The sequence below is a fragment of the Nanorana parkeri genome, unplaced genomic scaffold (assembly GCF_000935625.1).
Source record: "Nanorana parkeri isolate BGI_ZX_2015 unplaced genomic scaffold, ASM93562v1 scaffold1125, whole genome shotgun sequence".
In the NCBI taxonomy this organism is placed as follows: domain Eukaryota; kingdom Metazoa; phylum Chordata; class Amphibia; order Anura; family Dicroglossidae; genus Nanorana; species Nanorana parkeri.
In genome coordinates this window covers 532778-551895 of record NW_017307393.1, presented here as the reverse complement: position 1 = coordinate 551895, position 19118 = coordinate 532778, and the positions used below count along the sequence as shown (strand labels likewise).

The following is a 19118-nucleotide window of genomic DNA, read 5'->3' as shown; positions in this document are numbered from 1 at the left end:
GTGCCGCTATTGATGGGGTCACTGACAATCCCTCCCACCCTGTACAGTCTATGGTGCAGCTACCTCTAGACACGATCGCAGTCCAGCGATCATCTTATGTGTATAGGTATGTGAAGCCCATCCCCAGTCATAAAAATGAATGGACTTTTCCCAGCTATCAAACATGGATTCCTGAGCAGATCCGGAGGGATCACCTCTATGTGAATGTGTCACATGTAATGGGAGCCGGCGAGGGGGGTTCTGGGAAGTACCCCAGCTCCTCTGGACGGCTCCCTGCAAGGTGAGAGGAAAGGGATTATCGCAATGTCAGCTCAGAGGGGTGGGGAGATGACCCATGTGCAGAACAAACAAGACTCGGCTAGGCTGCTCCCTCCTGCAGATGGAAGGGCTGTTACATGACATACGAGCTCACAGCCTTCTCCTCTCCCTATACGGCGGCTCCGGAGCCTCTTCTTACCTTGGCCCCGAGGATACGAGCGCACAGGCGTCCAGCGGTGATGAGTGACATTGTCAGAGTCTCGGTAGGAGTTCGGTGTGCGTGGCTGGGACGAAGGAGAACGCCGTCACTGGACCAGGAGCTGCTGCAGCTTCTTACTGATACCGGCAAAGCCGAAGGCGCCTGGAAGGCCGGAGCCGGGACAAGGTTGAAGAGGAGGATTCGTGCCCGCCCCCTGCTGGATGACGTCACGGGCCGCTGTCAGCACGCATTCGCGCAACAGCGCCATCTTACTAGCGGCGACCAGATTGACCTCTGTGGTGCCATTTCAATTACAAAAGGGGTTGTGTCTCGCGCAGTAAGACGCATGCGCAGTTCGTGCGTCCTGTCACTAAACGTCACGTGTCATTCCTCCGTACAAGGGCAAGATAGGGCGTCTTGTCAGCTGGTCGTTTCTGGCATATTTACAATAATAGTAGATAATAAGTCGCTAAGTACTTCATTGCAATAATCGAGAAGTATCCCAGACATTTACTATTACTTTATTAGCATAGACACGCCCCCTAGCGAGTGCAGCGCCTGATCTAGGACGGTTGCAGGCTCAGTCTATGATTGGGTGTGGGGTTGTAGCTGGGCGGGGCTTTCGATAAGAGGTTGAAGGGCGGGAAAGCAGAAGTCACATTATGAAGTAATTGTATAGCCAATAGCCATATTAGGGTAATAATGAACAAAGTTGCATAGAAACAGGTCCTATGTCTTGTATAATGGCCATTGCTCTCTGTGTGAGGGCACTTCTATTTTCTGAGTGTAGGTGACACACAAGGACCCTTTAGTCAGTTGTGGACCTAATAACCAAAGCGCGGGAGTGGATCACACTGGCCCCCGCTCCCCCAGCGGTCTCTAATGTTGCAGTAGCTTGCTGGACTTACCTGAGACCCTGCAGAGCACACCATAGATCCTGCATAGCCCACCTGAGACTCTCTATGGTGGGCTCTGCAGGGTCCCTGGTCGTCGGGATGCCGCCCCGGTACAGTTGATACCCATGTAAGAGGCCCCCCAGACCCCTCACATGGGTACGGGCCATACCCCCTGATGGCGGTGTTCTATCAAAGGTTGTGACTACGTTAGAATGTGTGACCGGTGACGTAATCCCGCCCATTTTTTCCGCGGTGGAATGTTCACTCTGAGCCAGTCACACTGTTATTATTATACATTTATATAGCTCTAACATATATATACCGCAATGATGTACAGAGAACACTGAGCCCGTCACATCAGTCTCTGTAAAGAGGAGCTTACACTCTAATGTCCACCCTTAGTCACATCAGTCTCTGTACAGAGGAGCTTACACTCTAATGCCCACCCTTAGTCATATCAGTCTCTGTACAGAGGAGCTTACACGCTAATGTCCCCTCCCCCACAGTCACATCAGTCTCTGTACAGAGGAGCTTACACTTTAATGTCCACCCTTAGTCACATCAGTCTCTGTACAGAGGAGCTTACACTCTAATGTCCCCTCCCCCACAGTCACATCAGTCTCTGTACAGAGGAGCTTACACTCTAATCACCTGCTGGACACAGGGCTTCGTCACCCGCTGGACTCAGGGCTTTGTGACGCGCTGGACACTAGACATGTGCACCGGCAAAAAAAATGTTTGGTTTCATCTTGTTTTGATTCAGATAATTTTTTTTCGGGATTCGGACGAAATTCGTTAGCAGTAGTCTGTACGAATGTTCATTTCCGTTTCATGTTCGTATCGTTCGTTTCATTGCAGCATTGCAAAGTGACATTCAAATATTTTTTTAAATTGTCACTTTGTTGCAATGAAAATTCGTTGACAAACGAAAATGCGTACAGATTACCGCTAACGAATTTCGTCCAGAAAACTAATTTTTCCAAAACTAATCACACATGTCTACTGGACGCAGGGCTTAGGGTTAGTTCACACCATAAGCTGTGCGTTCCGCTCCGATTCTGGCCAGAACGCACAGCCCGCATTGCGGCGGGCTCATTTTTTGGCAGGGCTGGAGGGGGCATGGTGGGCCTTTGAAGTGATTGGCACCGTAGCCACCCCTCAGGCTGCAATGCAATCGCCCACACGGGATAGCAAGGCACATTGTGCCTGCGGTGTGTTTGGGTGCGGTGCGATCAAAATAGTGCTTGCAGCACCTCACCCAAACGCACTGCAGGCACAATGTGCCTTTTTGATCCCGTGGGGGCGATCACATTGCGGCCGGAGGGCGTGGCTACAGCACCCTTCACTTCAATGGCCTGCCAGGCCCCCTCCTGGCCGGCCAAAAAGTGAGCCGGCCACGATGCACTGCGTTCCGGCCGGAACGCACTGCAAGTGGTGTGAACAGGCCTTAAAACAGTACCAAGAACATGGCTGCAGCAGCAGCCATTTTCTTGGTATAACCACTTTCAGCGGAGGACGTACATTTATGTTAACCCGCGGGAAGTGGTTAAAAAAAAACACACATGTAATGAAACACACACATCACACACTCATTAAAAACACAGACACACTTAGCTTCATTAATGTAAAAAAAAAAAATCACACACACACATTAAAAAAACACACACACAACTAATAACAATAGTTACTTAAAACATGTCCCCCTCTCCTGCTTACCTGTTTTGCAGGAAGGGGGGCTGCATTCCTGGGGTCCAGTGTGGCACTTAGATTAGTGAAGGATCAGTGTGATCTGCATCTCAGGCTGATGCAGACCATACTAATCAATCCTTGCCAATCAGCGGCGGCACCACATGGGAGCGATCAGTATGATCTGCATCAGCAAGAGATGCAGATCATGCTGATTCCCCGCTGGACCACCAGGGAATGATTTTCATTTAATATATTGCCGTTTCTGTAATATATTAAATGAGATGTGGGCACTTGCCAGGTTTAAAAACCTAATGTGCAGTCAATCACAGACAGGCCCCGGCTTCCTCCGATGCTGCGGGGGCCGGGCCGCCTCTACCCACTGCCAGGCAACTGTACGGCCGTCGGCCGATATTCATGTAAGGTTCACGGGCCCCTCACGCGGCCCGGGCCCCTTACTTGACTATTGGCCGTACCCCCCTGACGGCGGCCCTGAGGGCAGATTGGTTCTACTGCACATGCGATTTGCGATGCCGATCTGCCCTGGAACAACGGAGAAAGCGTTGGAATTCTTCACCAATTCCACCGCCGAAAAACTGGGCGAGATTACGTTAAAATGTGTGACCACGTTACTGGTCACACATTCTAACGTAGTCTCAAACTTTGATAGATCACATGCCTACCTGTAATCATTTAATCAGAGAAATAGATTATAATGGGGAACATTACAGTGTAATATTCCCCATTATAATCCACTTGTCTAATTACATGAAAAAGCAGTACACAACCATCCAACAAAGCCCCCCTAACCCCCGGCGCTCGGACTTACCCAGCCAGAGGACCGCAGCCAGGGAGTTTCGATGTGTGCACTGCAGGGGGCGGGGCTTGTGACACACACCCGCCTCCTGTGACTCACCTCCCCTCCCGCCGCCTGTTACTATGGACGCAGCCGGAGGGGAGGTGAGTCACAGGACCCGCCCCCTCACTGAGAAGCCCGTCGGCAGTGCGGGGCCCCGGTGTTCGAACACCGGGATTGTGCACTGCCCCATATTGCAGGACCGGATCCCACTTAAGCTGTGGGGGAGCCCAGGATCGGACCCCACTGGGCCCCCCCACAGCCTCGGGCCCCCCCACAGCCTCAGGCCCCGGCGGTAGTTTCGCCACTGCCTTTAGTGTAGTGCTTTTCAACCTGCCAGGTAGAGGGGACCCCAACTGTGACACCTGACAGCTCCAAAGGGCCACACATAATATTTAGTATATGACAGAAGACTGTACCAGACTTCACACATACAAGAGGAGACTGTCAGAGACTACAGACATGCAACATCCATGGTTGGAGACTAGGGCTGCAACTAATGATTATTTTCATATTCGATTAGTTGGCCAATAATTATTTTGATTAATCGGATTTAAAAAAAAATCTTTTTTTTAACCACTTGCTGACTGGGGTGTTTACTGCCCCTTCCTGGCCAGGCCATTTTTCAGTATTCAGCTCTGTGGTACTTTGACTGACATTTATTCCGTCATGCAACGCTGTACTGAAATCAATTTAATATCATTTTTTGGGGACACGTAGAACTTTCTTTTGGTGTTATTTAATCACCACTGCGGTTTTTATTTTTTACTATATAATGAAAAAAGTACCCAAAATTTCGAGGAAAAAAACTTTTCCCCCTACGTTATGTTATAAAACAATTATTATTACCCACATTTTTTGCAAAATATAAAAGACGGGGTCACGTCGGGTAAATAGACACCAAACATATCAAGCTTTAAAATTGCGCGCGCCCGCGAACTCGCAAAAACTACAATACTCAAAATTGGCCATAGGCGACACTTTAAAAGCTTTTACCGCTCATCAGTTTAGTGTTATCAGTGATTAATGGGCCGAAAATTATTGCTCACACTCTGATGTTCGCAAGCAATGCATGTTTGCATGTGTATGTGGGGGGCTGGGGACTTTAAAAAATTTTTGTATTACCTTTATATGTGACTTTTAATTTTTGTATATATTTTTTGTAACTTATCCTTTTAAACCTTTTTTTTTCACTTATCTTTATTGCTATCACATAGAGGACTAACAAGCCCCCTTTGTGATAGCCAATTTCAGGGGTCTTTAAGACCCCTAATGTCACCTAGGGCCCCCCAGAGAAGCTGATGAAGCAAACACCTGCTTCACCAGCTTCTCTTCGGTTTCTGTACCGGAGAGTGACAGAGGAATGCGGAAGTGATGTAATACACATCACTTCCTGCATTCCAAAGAGGAGGAGGAGATCAAACGGAGACCGTGTACTGAACTCCGTTTGATCTCTGGTCGCAGAGCTGCTGTGCTGGTCCCGGGCTCTCACCTGGGCACAGTGGAGCTCGGGATCGCCTGCAGCGGCTGCAATGGGGAGGCGCAAACCCGCATGCATATTAGAAGCGATCTGGCGTCTCTACAGACGCCCGAATGCTTGTATGTCGCTGGCTGTTTACAGTCTAGCGGCGGGCACGAGCGGGGCAGGATGGAACGTTTAAAAACGCCCACCCGCATTCAAGAAGCCGCTATCCGGCCATTTAATTACAACGACCAGACAGCATGTGGTTAAAATAAAATACACAAATGCAGTGTTACAAGCATCAAATTTACTTCAGAATAAAACGGCATGCACATTTTTTGCAATTGCACCGCACATTTCAGTGCAGGCGATCACACTGCGGGAGTGAGGCGCGTTTGGGGTGCCACTGAACTGACTGGCACTGCAATACACTGCAGTAATAGAGTTACAATTATCCCCTGCTAAGATGAATAGGTTAAATCATGATCCATAGTACATAACATGTAGTTGCACTAAGGATCATTTAACCCATTCATATTAGCAGTGCAGAATTGTAAATCTACTGCAGTGCATTCTATACGTAGCACATATACAGTACATATAGAATGCACTGCAGCAATAGATAGTTTTTTGTGTGAACAAGAAGAAACAGTGAGTAAGCCGCCTTACTCACTGTTGCCTCGATCGCAGTGCCTCAGGACGTCGTCGGCGCTGAGCTGGAGAGAAGCGTCACGCCACTGCTGCTCCGGTGGGCGGCGCTCCAGGTGGGGTCCTAATTTAGGTGGCCGGCAAGTGCCTGGAGCACCGCCCACCGGAGCAGCAGTGACGCGACGCTCGACACGGCGCGGTAAGTAAAAAAACAACGCAAGCTTCGGCGCTTTGTATCGGGGCATTTTGACAAGTACAAGTGCTCGTCAAAATGCCCTGTATCGGTCCCGATACCGATGCTAGCTTCAGTATCGGGAAATCCCTAGTTAATACTTACCTGCGTCCTCCCCGCGCGCTCCCGTCTGAAAATGTGAAAATTCTCGGGCGGCCGCAAAGCATCTTGGGGAGGGCGCATGCGCAGTTCACATTTTTGGCCGGGACTTGAAGAGAGACACAAGGTAAGTCTATGGACGCGTGCACCCGCATGCAGACACCGTGGGACAGGAAGTGACAGCAAGCTCAGAGGAGTCAGCGCTGGATCGGAGACCCGCCGCAGTGCTGGAGGGACAGATGAAAACAACAGGAAAGAAGACGATCGGATTAAGAAACATCATTTAAGGTAAGTGCTTTCATTAACATTGGGGGAGGTAAAAACATTTTTGACCTAAATGTCACTTTAAAGGAGAACTATGGGGTTATGGGGTCAGTGTCTTTCCCCATAGTTCTCCTTAGGGTAACGGGAGGACACAAACTAGCATCCTCCCGTTACCCTAAGCTCAGTATGCCGCGAGCTACAGCTCGCGGTATACTGAGACGCCGCAGCCGGAGCGGATCCCGACGTAGATGACGGGATCCGCCCAGCTGCGTGAGTGACAGCTGGCTCTGCCTATCTAGAGGCAGAGACAGCTGTACCCGCCCACCTCCCCCGTCCGTTCCGCCAGTCAGCGCTGGCAGATCGGAGCGGGGAGAGGGGAATCCAGCCCGGTCAGGATCGAGAGGTGAGCGAACCTGGTATGTGTTCGCTCACCTCCCGATCTACTGAGCCGACCTGTGACAGTCTCATTGTCACAGGTCGGCTAGAACTATGAGGTGAGTGAAAATCACTCATCTCATAGTTCTCCTTTAAGCTGGCCATACACCAGTAGAATTGTGTTTGAAAAAAATGAATTTCGGAAAGTTGTTTTGATCTTGTAATCATTAACGGGCATAAATCAACTATTGATTTTGACCGCAGTGATGAAAAAAATCGAAGGAGCAAGATGCAAAATGTGTTGTGGAATGAAAGAAATTGAAGAGTGAATGTGGTTTTCATCTGAAAAACGTAATTCATTCCAATATCAAATGGTAAAATCAAACAGAATTTGGAATGACGTTTGTCAAGTCCCTGGTGGCATTATCAAATTTCCTGACAAGATTTTTCATACGCTCATTTTATAAAAATCCAACAGTGTATGGCCAGCCTTATCCCATTATATCTAGACACTTGTCAGTCTACTACAGAGTGTGATGGACTATTGTTACTTGGTGTGACAGGTGAGTTATTCAGTGACTTTCACTGTTGTGACTACTGTTGCCAAGGAATGAGTAACTGTGTGTTCTCAGGGACCTAGTGACAGATCAGTTATTACTAGAGGTGCACCGAAATAGAAATTTAAAAACCAAAATAACAAAAATTGTCAGACCGAAACCGAAAATGTTTTTATTTTAATTTTTTTTAAATATTTAATTTTTTATAAACTTTTACATTTTTTTATATTTATTTTTATTTATTCATTTTTTTTTATTAAATATTTTCATTTTTTACATTACTTTTAGGGGCTTCGGGGAAATATTAGGGGTCTAAACAGACCCCTGATATTTCCCTTTTAAAATAGAAAAAGAGATTGGGGACACAAAGTCCTCCTATCTCTTTTTCTGTATCCCTGTTATCCCTGTTATCAATGAACAGGAATCCTCTATGAGTGTTCATTCATAACTTGAGAACATAGTGTGTTTACTATAACCACCATTATGAATGAACAGGAGGGGATATAGATCCCATTCATTCATAATTGAGGATATATTAACCATACCATATCCTCAATTATCTACAAACACTCAGCGATCACTGAGTGTATGTAGCCTGCTCTCATCTCTGACACGCTGTCACAGGAGGCTGAGCGAGTGGTGCGAGAGGAGAGCCCAGCCACCTGTGACAGCGCTGTCTCCGCCCCCACACCGCTCGTCCGCACTGTGATAGGCGGCCGAGCGGTGTGTCTTGCACGTCAGTTTGTGAGAGCTCGCATGGCGGAGCGTGGTGAGATGAAAAATGTCCTCTTTAGCCAATCAGCTTGCACATATAAACCCATGTGCAAAGTAAATTGAGTTGTCGAGCTGGAGATGAAGACGAAGTCTTTCATCTGGTCACGCTAAGTTACTCAAGTTCTTCCACACTGCATGTGAATGTCCACACCTTGCAGGTTTGCTTTGCTGCTCGCGGCTTCCAATTCAGTGTGCCATGGGCTTTTCTCGGCCTTAGTCATAGCTATGACAGTAGTAAAAATAATTTGCCTTTGGCTTATTTTGTCTTAATTGAACAAACCATTCGCTACAGACTTTTCAGTGCCAGAAAACACCTTATTTATATTTTTCTGAATTATTATCAATATGTTGTTTAGTTTTGCTTTAAAAAAGTCTGTATACTAAAGCTGGCTATACACTGGTTGAAGTCCTGCTGACTTGGCCAAAATCCGATCAGGGTATGCCTCAGTCAGCACACCTCCATTCGACAAAATAATAAAGTCACCGTCACTCCAAATATTCAAGTCAATACGTTTATTGACCCAAATGAAAACACCTCTAGCAACGTTTCGGGACCATGCAGCCCCTTCCTCAGGCAAACTTCCTGAGGAAGGGGCCGCATGGTCCCGAAACGTTGCTAGAGGTGTTTTCACTTGGGTCAATAAACTTATTGACTTGAATACTTGAAGTGCCGGTGACGTTATTATTTTGTACGTTTTTGATGGAGGCATCCGTTGTTGCTGCTGCACCCGGTCTGCTGCATGGGCACTTTCCGGTCAGGAGTGCGATGGGATACTTGGACTTTTGTCCATTCGACAAAAGTCGATTTTTCAATGAACTTCTGTTGATGGAGCTGGTCTGAAAATTCTCTGCCGAACAGACGCTGCAACCACTGTTCGGGTATTCTGACAGCGGCACATTCAGTGCTACCAGAATACAATGGCTTGGCAGGGGGATTTCTCCATCCACACTGTTAGAGTAGGTGGGGGAAGCAAGAGTTTCTTTCTTGTTCATCCTGCAGGGCTGAACAAGAAAAACTCACAGTGTATGGCCAGCTTTAGATACAAGATTTGTTGACACTAGAAATACTCTGACAGCTGCTTTCCCACCATTTCATTGCTTGTCTCTCTTCCCATCCCCCAGCACAATCCGGATAGTTCTGCTGAAGCACCAGCCTGACCAACAGCTTCATCCACTACTAACATTCCAAGCATCTTTGTTCATAGACGTGCTACTGGTCCAATAGGGACATGGCTAACATTTGCCATAAACCACACAATATTCACATACAATAAGAGCACCATTGCAATTTTTCAACCATACTCAAAATATCTGAAACCTATTTGTGGTTAAATGTATAACTATGGAGAATTATGTGCATCTTATATTTAGATTTTAATGTTACCAGACCTTGGAGATAAAAAATAGGAAATACAGAGAATTTAATGTGTGTTATTTGTTATTTTTCCAAACTGAAAATATATATATTTTTTTACAATATTTGATTCGCTTTTTTAGCAAAATAATACAATACAAAATAATAAAAACAAAATCAAAATAATTTGTGAGGGTAGTGCTTATGAAAGCTTCCCATCTATGATAAAATGCCTCGGATCTCACGTCTGGCTGAAGTTCTGCCTCCAGTCGTTCATGCTGGAAGAGCACAGTTAATTCCCTCACCGCTTCCTGCACAGTTGGAGGAGTATTTGCGTTCCATTTACGCATCACGCAACGCCTAGCCGCTAGATGTATCCAGTCCCTACCCTTTTGCCCTGTTCGCATTGTATCCTCTCCCTGGGGTGCACTAAAAACATAGAGGAGGAGTTCAAAAGGGGGGGGGTCCATTTTGTAACATCCGGAATGAAGAGGCCAGTGCCTGCCAGAACTTGCATATTGCACCACAATTCCATAAGCAGTGTGCCAGTGATGGTCGGATATCACCACATTTTGGACATTGTAATGTCAAAGTTTCTGAGGAAGGATTCTGCGGCTTGAAATACAGGACATATGCCCTGTTTGGAATTGGGTCCCCCTCCAGACTTCATTGATCACTATATTTTTAATCTTGATGTATCCTCGTAGTTAGTTATCAACTATGTCAGTAGCCGGAAAATCTTTTGCCCAATTCTTGACATTAGAGGTGTGTAAAGGTCGCACATACAACGCCTGAAGGCGGGGATACAGTTCTGAGACAGAGTAGGCATTATCTTTCAGCATGATGTCTAAGAAGGATACCCCAAGAAAATTCCTAGGGTCTCGCGAGGTGCTCTGCCACGTTTTGGTGGCCTGAAATACAAGAAATGTGTGTACGGTATTTTAAAATCCCTAACTGGTTCCCAGAAGGTTACAGGTATCATTGAAGGTCCTGTGAACAATTGAGCCCACTGAAAATAATTTGAATTGTCCAAAGGAATGATTGCAAGGATCGTCTGAATGTAGGTTTTCTTCTATTTGTTTTGTTATTGTAAATTCAATTTGCAAAGATTGACTTTTGGATTTTCATATGTTAAAATACTGATAACTTTTGGCTATTGTAAACTTAAAAGTTGTATTTTGTATTTATTGAGGGGAGCAGAAAACACAAGGATTGGGGTCCAAAACTATACTGTATACCCTTCATGGGCCAAAATACTGATTATTAAAACAAAAAAAAGGAATATTACATTCAGTGGTTAAAAAAACTATGTAAACTATTTACATAACAAAGTGCATGTGTTTTCAAATGCACTGGTATGAACTGACCCTGGTGACTCTCTTTCAGCAAGCATAACTTTGTATTATGAATAATGCGGTATGAGTAAAAGAAGTTTAACAATCTTTGCTTGAGCAAAATAAATTCTAGCATACAGCAATTCAGTGTCAGTCATTTTCTAGATATCTCCATTCTGCAACTGCTTGTTGCTAAAGGTCATGGGTGACGACTCACCGGAGAAGGTCAAAGGGGAGGATTTTCTAAATTAGACTGCTTTAATAAGTGCAAATATTTACTTCACTTTTAATGCAGTACTTATACATACAAGCAATTTTTTGGTCTAAATGAGTGTACATTTGTCCACCAGCAGGCGCATGTGTATTACAGCCTTACGCCCAGGAGCCCAGACATTGCCTTTCTTGTTCACACCATGTCTGGATCATGTCCATACCAGAACAGTTTGTTCCCGGACCAAAAAACCAAATCCCAATATATCCCTATGGTATGTCTCGGATCTGTTCACACCAGTGCGGTCTGTTCCGGTCCAGACAAAAACAAAAATACTGCTTGTCTCATTTTCTCTGGTCTGGAATGCACTGGAACACATGGAACACATAACAAAATGCACTGGACTGCACCTCTAAGCCCATTTTAATCTTCTAAAAACAAAAAAGCAGTAAAATTGCAGCAAAACGCAGTGCACTTGCAGATCTGCTCCGGACATGGTGTAAACATAGCCTAAAAGGCAGCTGAAGTCTTCCAGAGTGTCCATGACTATCAGTAGTTAATACAAGAGAGGAAGAAGCTATAGTTTACAAGACCATATTGTATTGCAAGTGCAGAACACTGCAGTTTTCTAATTAAGCTGCTTTATTTATGAGGTTCATACAGGCTGTACACATTAAAGAGAAAAAAATAAGATGCAAGCAGCTATGATGCGCATACAAAGTGCAAACCCCAGTTTTTTTTTTATAGTATCATTATCTGATATGCAGTGTGCTGTGTGTGAATTACAGCTTCTGGCAGTGTTCTGTAAGTTTTTTTATAAATCATAAATGTGGCCAAGCTGAGGTGACACACCTTATGGTGTTGAGCTACTGCTGTTTGGGGAGGAGGAAATTGTTGGGGATCCTAGGGGGCGTGTAGTGTTTGGTAGTATAGAATGGGCATATAGGAGTTCCAGATAATGGTCTGCCCATGTGCGCATTTTCGTGCCGCACGGAAAACCGTGCTGAATTTCAAAACCGCTATGTGTGAATGGAACCTTACTTGGGTTATGGTTAACATTTCTACATGCTTATCTTTCTTTGAAATGTTAGGAGAGGCTGCAAGGCGTCTGAGGTGGTTTGTTTATTGTATATTGATTAAGTGAAAAGGAGACACAATCCTCAAAATTCAGCCCTGAGCTTTTCCATTAGGACAGATCATCGTGAAGGTGAAGAGGGGAAAAACCTGGAATCTGCCATCTTGCCTGCTTTAACAAAACAATCGACAAAAGGTAAGATTATATATATATATGTATATATAGTATTTTCTTTATGCTGTGTGAAGAGGATCACAAACATATAGAGGGGTGTAATATTCTAATAATAATTTTTTTCTTTTGCCGACAATCCCAACTACAGAGATGCAAGACTATAAAGGCGTACAAGAGTGTGAGACTTTACTTGGCTTTTAAAGCTAAACAGGCATACTGGTTGAATTACATATATGGGAACTGTTTTAACCAATGTTTGTATTTCTGTATATTAATTTCCTTCCTTTGACCCTCTACAGAGATGCAGGACTCAGCAGTGATGGAGGAGGTTGGAGTCTTCGCTCGGCAAGGGGCACAGACATACACCAGTCTCACTATCAAAAGTTTAAAGCCTAAAGCTGGCCATACACCTATAGATTCAGCCTATGGTCAGATGGTCGACTAGCAAGATACTGAAGCTTGGCCCACTGGGGGATTCCTCCATCCACAGTTTAGCGTACATGGAGGAATCTCTTGCACTTTTTCCTGACCATAGGCTGAAAGAAAAAAAAAATAAAAATCTATAGGTGTTTGGCCAGCTTTAGTTTACTTTTCTGACCAGGTTTCATGTTACACCCATATTGAGGGTGTAAAAGGTGGTCATACACTGTTCAAATTTCACTAGTTTTCTGAGGAACTGGACAAAATTTGCACAATGTGTGCCACTGTCAGCACACCCTTTCGATCAGCTGATCGAAGGAGCCAGTTGGAAAATCTTTGATCAATCAAATCTGGCAGCCAATGAGGTGCCTGCTCTGGTCGGGTATTCTGACAGGTGCCAGTGTAAACAGCGGGATTCCTCGGTCGACACGCTGTTTGTGTTGGAGGAATCAGGTCTATTTTTTTCATTCAAACCACGGGTTGAACGAAAAAAATAGATCAGTGTATGGCCAGCTTAACCTGAAACTTGGTTAGATCACAACCCCACCCCCACTTATCTGAATTGCAGCATTTTTCTCTCCTGGGTCTCTGTAAGCCACGATATATACTTACATGGGCCACCAATATATCATTGTAATATATACTTGCAGTACGTGCAGTACCCAAAAAACAATCTTCTCTCTTTCTGTAAGCTGAAATCTATGTTTGCTTGCTGCAGGTTAACAGTACTGTATTATTGAATATGACTGTTGGTATGCCACATCTATACATGGCCTGTGAGGTTAGAAATAAAGCTGCCATTGCGGATGTTTTTAAATGTAAACACTCAGGGGCCGTCTTTGTCCTTCATTACTTAGCCAATTACTTTCACAGAACAAGTATTTGCATTGTATCCCAAAACGTCATTGGCTTCCATGTTTGTACTGCACCAGTCATGCCAGGATGACATTCTTGGACCTTACATTTTCAAAAACAAGACAGTACCGGCAGTAAACATATTTATGTTTGGTACATCATGCCAACGTGTAGGAGAGGAAACCAGGAAAGTGAATTGCTGAGATACAGCAGCTTCGTTGTATTTAACATGTAATTTTCCAATAAGTGGTTATGAAGCAAAAGATTTTCCAGTGTTCTTTTATGTATGAATCTGTAATTTGGACCCTGATTTAATGGTTAGAAGTACAACCTGAATCTGGCTAAATATGGTTGTTGGGTTCCAAGCCTTGGAACCAAATATTTTATTTAAGGGGCATGATGGAATAATCTGGATATTACATCTTACCCCATTCCATTTTTCAATGCTTAGACATGAATGACCTGGTTCAAGCTTGAATGTAACCATATTGACTATTAGTGTTTTAGATATGCAGACGTTTATTTTGTATACATCCACAAATATGTGAACAAAACCGCAACACTCCAGCTCACAAAAGTACTTTATTTTTATTGTAAAAAATATTTAACAAAAAATGTGTTCCACCCCCATTCACATTTCCCCTTTGTTGTCTTCTGTAAACACTTTATCGACCAAGAAAGAAGAAGCAATGGCAGGTCAAAGTTCATCATGAGTTATATGTACAGTGTTGTCACAGAGATCTAAATGCAGGAAAAAAAGGGAAATTACAAACAATAAATATAGAAAAAATACCATACAAGTACATCCAAAGCCAAAATGTTTTTTCCCCCCATTCTGGATAAAGTGGTGGCGGGAAGTTAGACACAGGCAGCAATAAAAACCTGACAGTGGTTCTATGTCGGGAGATTCAGCCTCTATTTGTCCTAGTGACCATTGATACCGGCACCAAACAGAAGAGTAATTCCAAAATTGTATGCAGTCTGAAGCATACTGAATTTTTATCAAGATCAACAGGTGGTATTTGCAGCTTAAAAGCTAATGCAGCCACCACATCTATAGACAGGTATGCTACTACATATTACATTTTTGGTCTTAGGCTTTATATATGTGTACCTATCTTCATATCAATGTGCAAGTGCACATGTGCAGACAGGAAACACGCTGACAGGAAGATGGAACAGAACTATTCCGCCTAAATTAACCCATTCATGAAAGGACATACATTTGCTGTTCATAGTTACATAGTATTTGAGGTTGAATAAAGACATTAGTCCATCAAGTCCAACCTATTAGGATCTCATTCTAGGAGTACCCGTACCCCTGTATATTACGGTCCCTTAAGAAATCGTCCAAAAGTTTCTTGAACAATTCCACATTATTTGCTGAAATCACCGCCTGTGGCAGTGAGTTCCAGACCCTAACTGATCTTACTGTGAAGAACCCCCTTCGCCCCTTGTGCTGGAATTTTTTTTCCATCAATTTTAGGTGATGGCCTCTAGTTTTTGTAACGGAGTTAATTTTAAACAGTTTATCGCTAATGTTGCTACCACCATTAAACATTTTGTACATGGAAATCATATCCCCCCTTAATCTCCTCACCTCTAATGTGAACATGTTTAAATTTAGTAGCCTCGTCTCGTAGCTCTGGTCCTCCATACCCCTAATTAGTTTGGTTGCCCTTCGCTGGACTTTTTCCAACTCAAGGACATCTTTTCTTAGTACTGGTGACCAGAACTGGACCGCGTACTCCAGATGAGGTCGAACCAATGATCTATAAAGTGGCAAAATTATAGACTTGTCCCTGCAATACATCCCCTTTTTAATACAGGACAAGACCCTGCTAGCTTTGTTTACAGCAGCCTGGCACTGCAAACTACCTTTCAGTTTGTGGTCTACAATGACCCCCAAATCCTTCTCCATTTCTGACTTCCCCAGCGGCATACCCATAATTGTATAACCCATTTGTTTATTTTTAATTCCAAAGTGCATTACTTTGCATTTATCGACATTAAACCTCATCTGCCACATTAATGCCCACTCCCCTATTTTATCCAGGTCCTCCTGTAATGTTATAGTGTCTAAGTCCGTGTCTATTACCCTCCCTATTTTGGTGTCATCCGCAAACACGGAAATATCGCTGTTAACACCCTCCCCGATGTCATTAATAAATAAGTTGAACAATATGGGACCCAGCACAGAACCCTGAGGCACACCGCTCATTACACTAGCCCAGTCTGAAAAGGTGCCATTTACAGTTCCTGTTTAACTTTAGTCTCATTGGGTTTTTATTAAATCTCAGGTTCTAGAAATCATTGTTTGAGGGACACAGGATTCTGACACAATCGCATTATACTGCCACCTACAGGATGATTTGGATATTGGCAAACAGATAGTAACCAGCCTAGTATAAACCCTTCCCACTCCCAGCAGGTCTCGGCTTTGTAGAAAAGCAATACTAGAAAGCAAAATCAGACAGAGAGGAGTGGGACCCGTTTCCCTCAATGAACTCCAAGAAATGGATTGTATGGTAAAAGAAATCCAATCTTCTCATTTTCATTGAGGGACACAGGTTTTAGAGAGAACTGGGACGTCCAAAAGCAGTCCAACTACAAAACACTTACAGACCCACACAACAACAGAACTTGGCACGGTCTACAGTTCAAAGAGTCATCTAAAAGGATCTTACACCAGAAGCTGGCAGCAGATGAAGCCTAAACATTCACGTAAAACTTTGAGAACGCGTGAACCAAGTGGTTGCCTTGCAGATCTGGCAAACAATAGCCTGATGCTAAAAAAAAAAACATAAAGCACTCAAGGGTAGAACTGTAACCTTAGGGCTGGTTCACACCACAAGCTCCGCGTTCCAGTGCGTCAGCCTCTGGAATGCAAGCCGGCCGGCTCCCTACATTCAAGGGCGGGAGGGGACGTGCCGCGCCCCCCCGTCCGCAGTACGATTGCCCGGAACGCAGGCACATTAGTGTCTGTGTTCCGGTCCAGTGCGATCTGCAAAAATAGTGCTTGCAGTATTATATTCACAATTGAAAAAATTTGACTTTCAATAAAAAGTACAGTGTACCTACTGTGAAACATGGAGGCTCATTCATGTTTTTGGGCTGCTTTTCTGCTTCTTCTCCACCAGAATAATGACCCAAAGCACACAACTAAATGCACCCAAGAATGGCTGAGAATAAAACAGACTATTCTGAAGTGGCCTTCCATGAGCCCTGAACTGAATCCTATAGAAAACAAGCAGTCTGCAGAAGGCACCCCTCGAACCTTAGACAGTTGGAGCAGTTTGGTCAAGAAGAGTGGGCCAAAACTACCTGTTGGTAGGTGCAGAAGTCTTATTGAGAGCTACAGAAATCACTTGTTTGCAATCATTGTCCCCAACAGTTGTGCAACAAAACATTACATTAAGGGTTCAATCATGGTGTCCAGCATTGTAAGCACAACCAAATTGTTCGGAGCTCCAGAATACTGATCGGAAGAGGGGATTGCTTTGGTGTCCAAGCCCCCTGCACCGACAGGGTGTATAGGACTCCTCCCCTGTCTGTCAGGCTAGCATCCGTTGTGGGGAGAGATTGGAAAGGTGAGAAACAATCTGACCCTCGGTGTCAGGTGAATTGGTTTGCCCAGAGATTGAACCAAGTAATCCTGACACTGAACAGACTTGTCCCACGATGACAGGATGTTGAGTTTTCAAGCGGGACTAAGCAAATGAGATTGGCTTGAATAAGGGTCTACCATGAGCCCCGTTACTCTTGTGCAGAAGCAAAGTGTCAGGCAACTCCAGCACTAAAAAGTTCTGATCTGGGAGTGGAGAGTTATAGGTTCCTCTCTAGGTAGAAATACTCTGCCTTGAACTGTGTCTACAATAAGTATCAGATACTCCATGCAATTAAATGACTCAAAACAATGTAAGAGTCAGGATCCAAATAATAATTTCAAAGTCAAAATTGTCCACTACATTGTTGTCCAGAACCCATGCCTACTTCTTACTCAACAGGAGGTCATCCAGATGTTCCACTATGGGCATAACCTGGGAGCATAGCAAGGCTAGTACAAGGGGTCAGAACCTTGGTGGACACTCGAGAAGCATAGGACAAGTTGAATGGCAGGGCTACAAACTGGAATTGCTGGAGATCAACAGCAAAGTGAAGAATTAATTGGTGTGCTGGACAAATGAGGATGTGTAAGAATGCGTGCTTGATATCCGAAAATGCAAGGACTGCATGGAGATCTGCTAATTTGTGTGGTGAAAACAGGTATGTTGGAAGACATGAACCGGGGAGGCAGGAGAGAGTCTAATTCTAGCTTGCACCTCCTGGAAACCACCTAGCATACCCAGGCATCTAAAATCTCGTCTAAGGGTCTGCAAAGGATAATAGACATCCCCAAACTTTTGAAAGTGCCTTTGTTATTGGTCCATAAGCTGGAAGTGCCCATTACAGCAGGACTGCTCCCTGTATGTCTGGGATTCTGACATCTGTGACACTAAACTCAGGAGTTAAATCTTAAAAATACATTCAAGTACCCTAACTATTTACAAAAATGTCGCTTTTTTTGTGTAGCACTCAGCTTTAGATCCTCAAATCATCTCTGAATTGGTGATGACACTGTCCTTCCTTTTGCAGGGTGGCTACTTTTGTTCCCCATGGTCCCTGTGTGTGTTATAAATTAGCGAACCCTCCAAGCTCACTCCTGTGATGGACTACAATCTCAATACAAATTAGTAAACTAAACGTGAGATTGTAGTCCATCACCTGAGTGAGCTTGGAGCGGTGGATACTTTACAACACAAACATTTTGCCATTGGCATGCCAACCACACTGAGCACTGCTGGGGCATGTTAAGTACATAGAATTCTCTGCCAGGTGCTGTATATGCTACACACACTGAGCACTCTGCCAGGGACTCGCTGTGTACATGCCACACCCTGACAGAACCAAATGTAAAATATTTATGTGCCATGACATTTTGACAGGAGTCCTCCTATACAAATGTGTGCTTACTGAACCATCTTAAACATTCAAATAAAAAAAAAAAATGAAATATTCAAATGCAGAGAGAGACCTCCATTGCTCCTTCCACATCACAATTCTACTGCTTGGGTTTGTTGCAGGTGCTGGCCAGAGAGCCGTCCATACACCACAGCAAATGCAATCCAAAGAAACAGCCGCACAATGCCAATCTTCACCCAGCACTTCTTCATATGTATCTCTCTATGACTAAGCCCGATTGGGTGAAAAGTGTAAGAGGTGAGTGCCCAACAGGCGGGGATCATAAGTATGGAGCTGACTGGACTTTACAAATAAAAAAGTGTGTGGCTGTTTCTTTAGATTGCAAAAACTCTAAATATTCACTTTGAACCGAATCTAAAAATATATA

At 44.3% G+C, this 19118-nt stretch overlaps 2 protein-coding genes across 2 annotated transcripts in view; both read right to left on the bottom strand.

Annotated features, from left to right (window-relative positions):
- The window catches only part of LOC108796491, a gene marked incomplete at its 3' end in the record, with an annotated part of 35259 nt that extends 25249 nt beyond the window's left edge, over nt 1-10010 (bottom strand). Inside the window, exons 1-2 of the mRNA XM_018567978.1 lie at nt 9906-10010; nt 458-694 (exon numbers count right to left, since the gene is read on the bottom strand). Of these exons, the coding sequence (XP_018423480.1) occupies nt 458-694; nt 9906-10010 (342 nt within the window). The remainder of the gene's footprint in view (nt 1-457; nt 695-9905) is intronic.
- A 4242-nt stretch (nt 10011-14252) lies between these two features.
- CNPY2 (canopy FGF signaling regulator 2) overlaps nt 14253-19118 on the bottom strand; it is a 24174-nt gene continuing 19308 nt past the window's right edge. Inside the window, exon 6 of the mRNA XM_018567983.1 lies at nt 14253-14470. Coding sequence (XP_018423485.1) covers nt 14427-14470 — 44 coding nt within the window. The 3' untranslated portion in view covers nt 14253-14426. The remainder of the gene's footprint in view (nt 14471-19118) is intronic.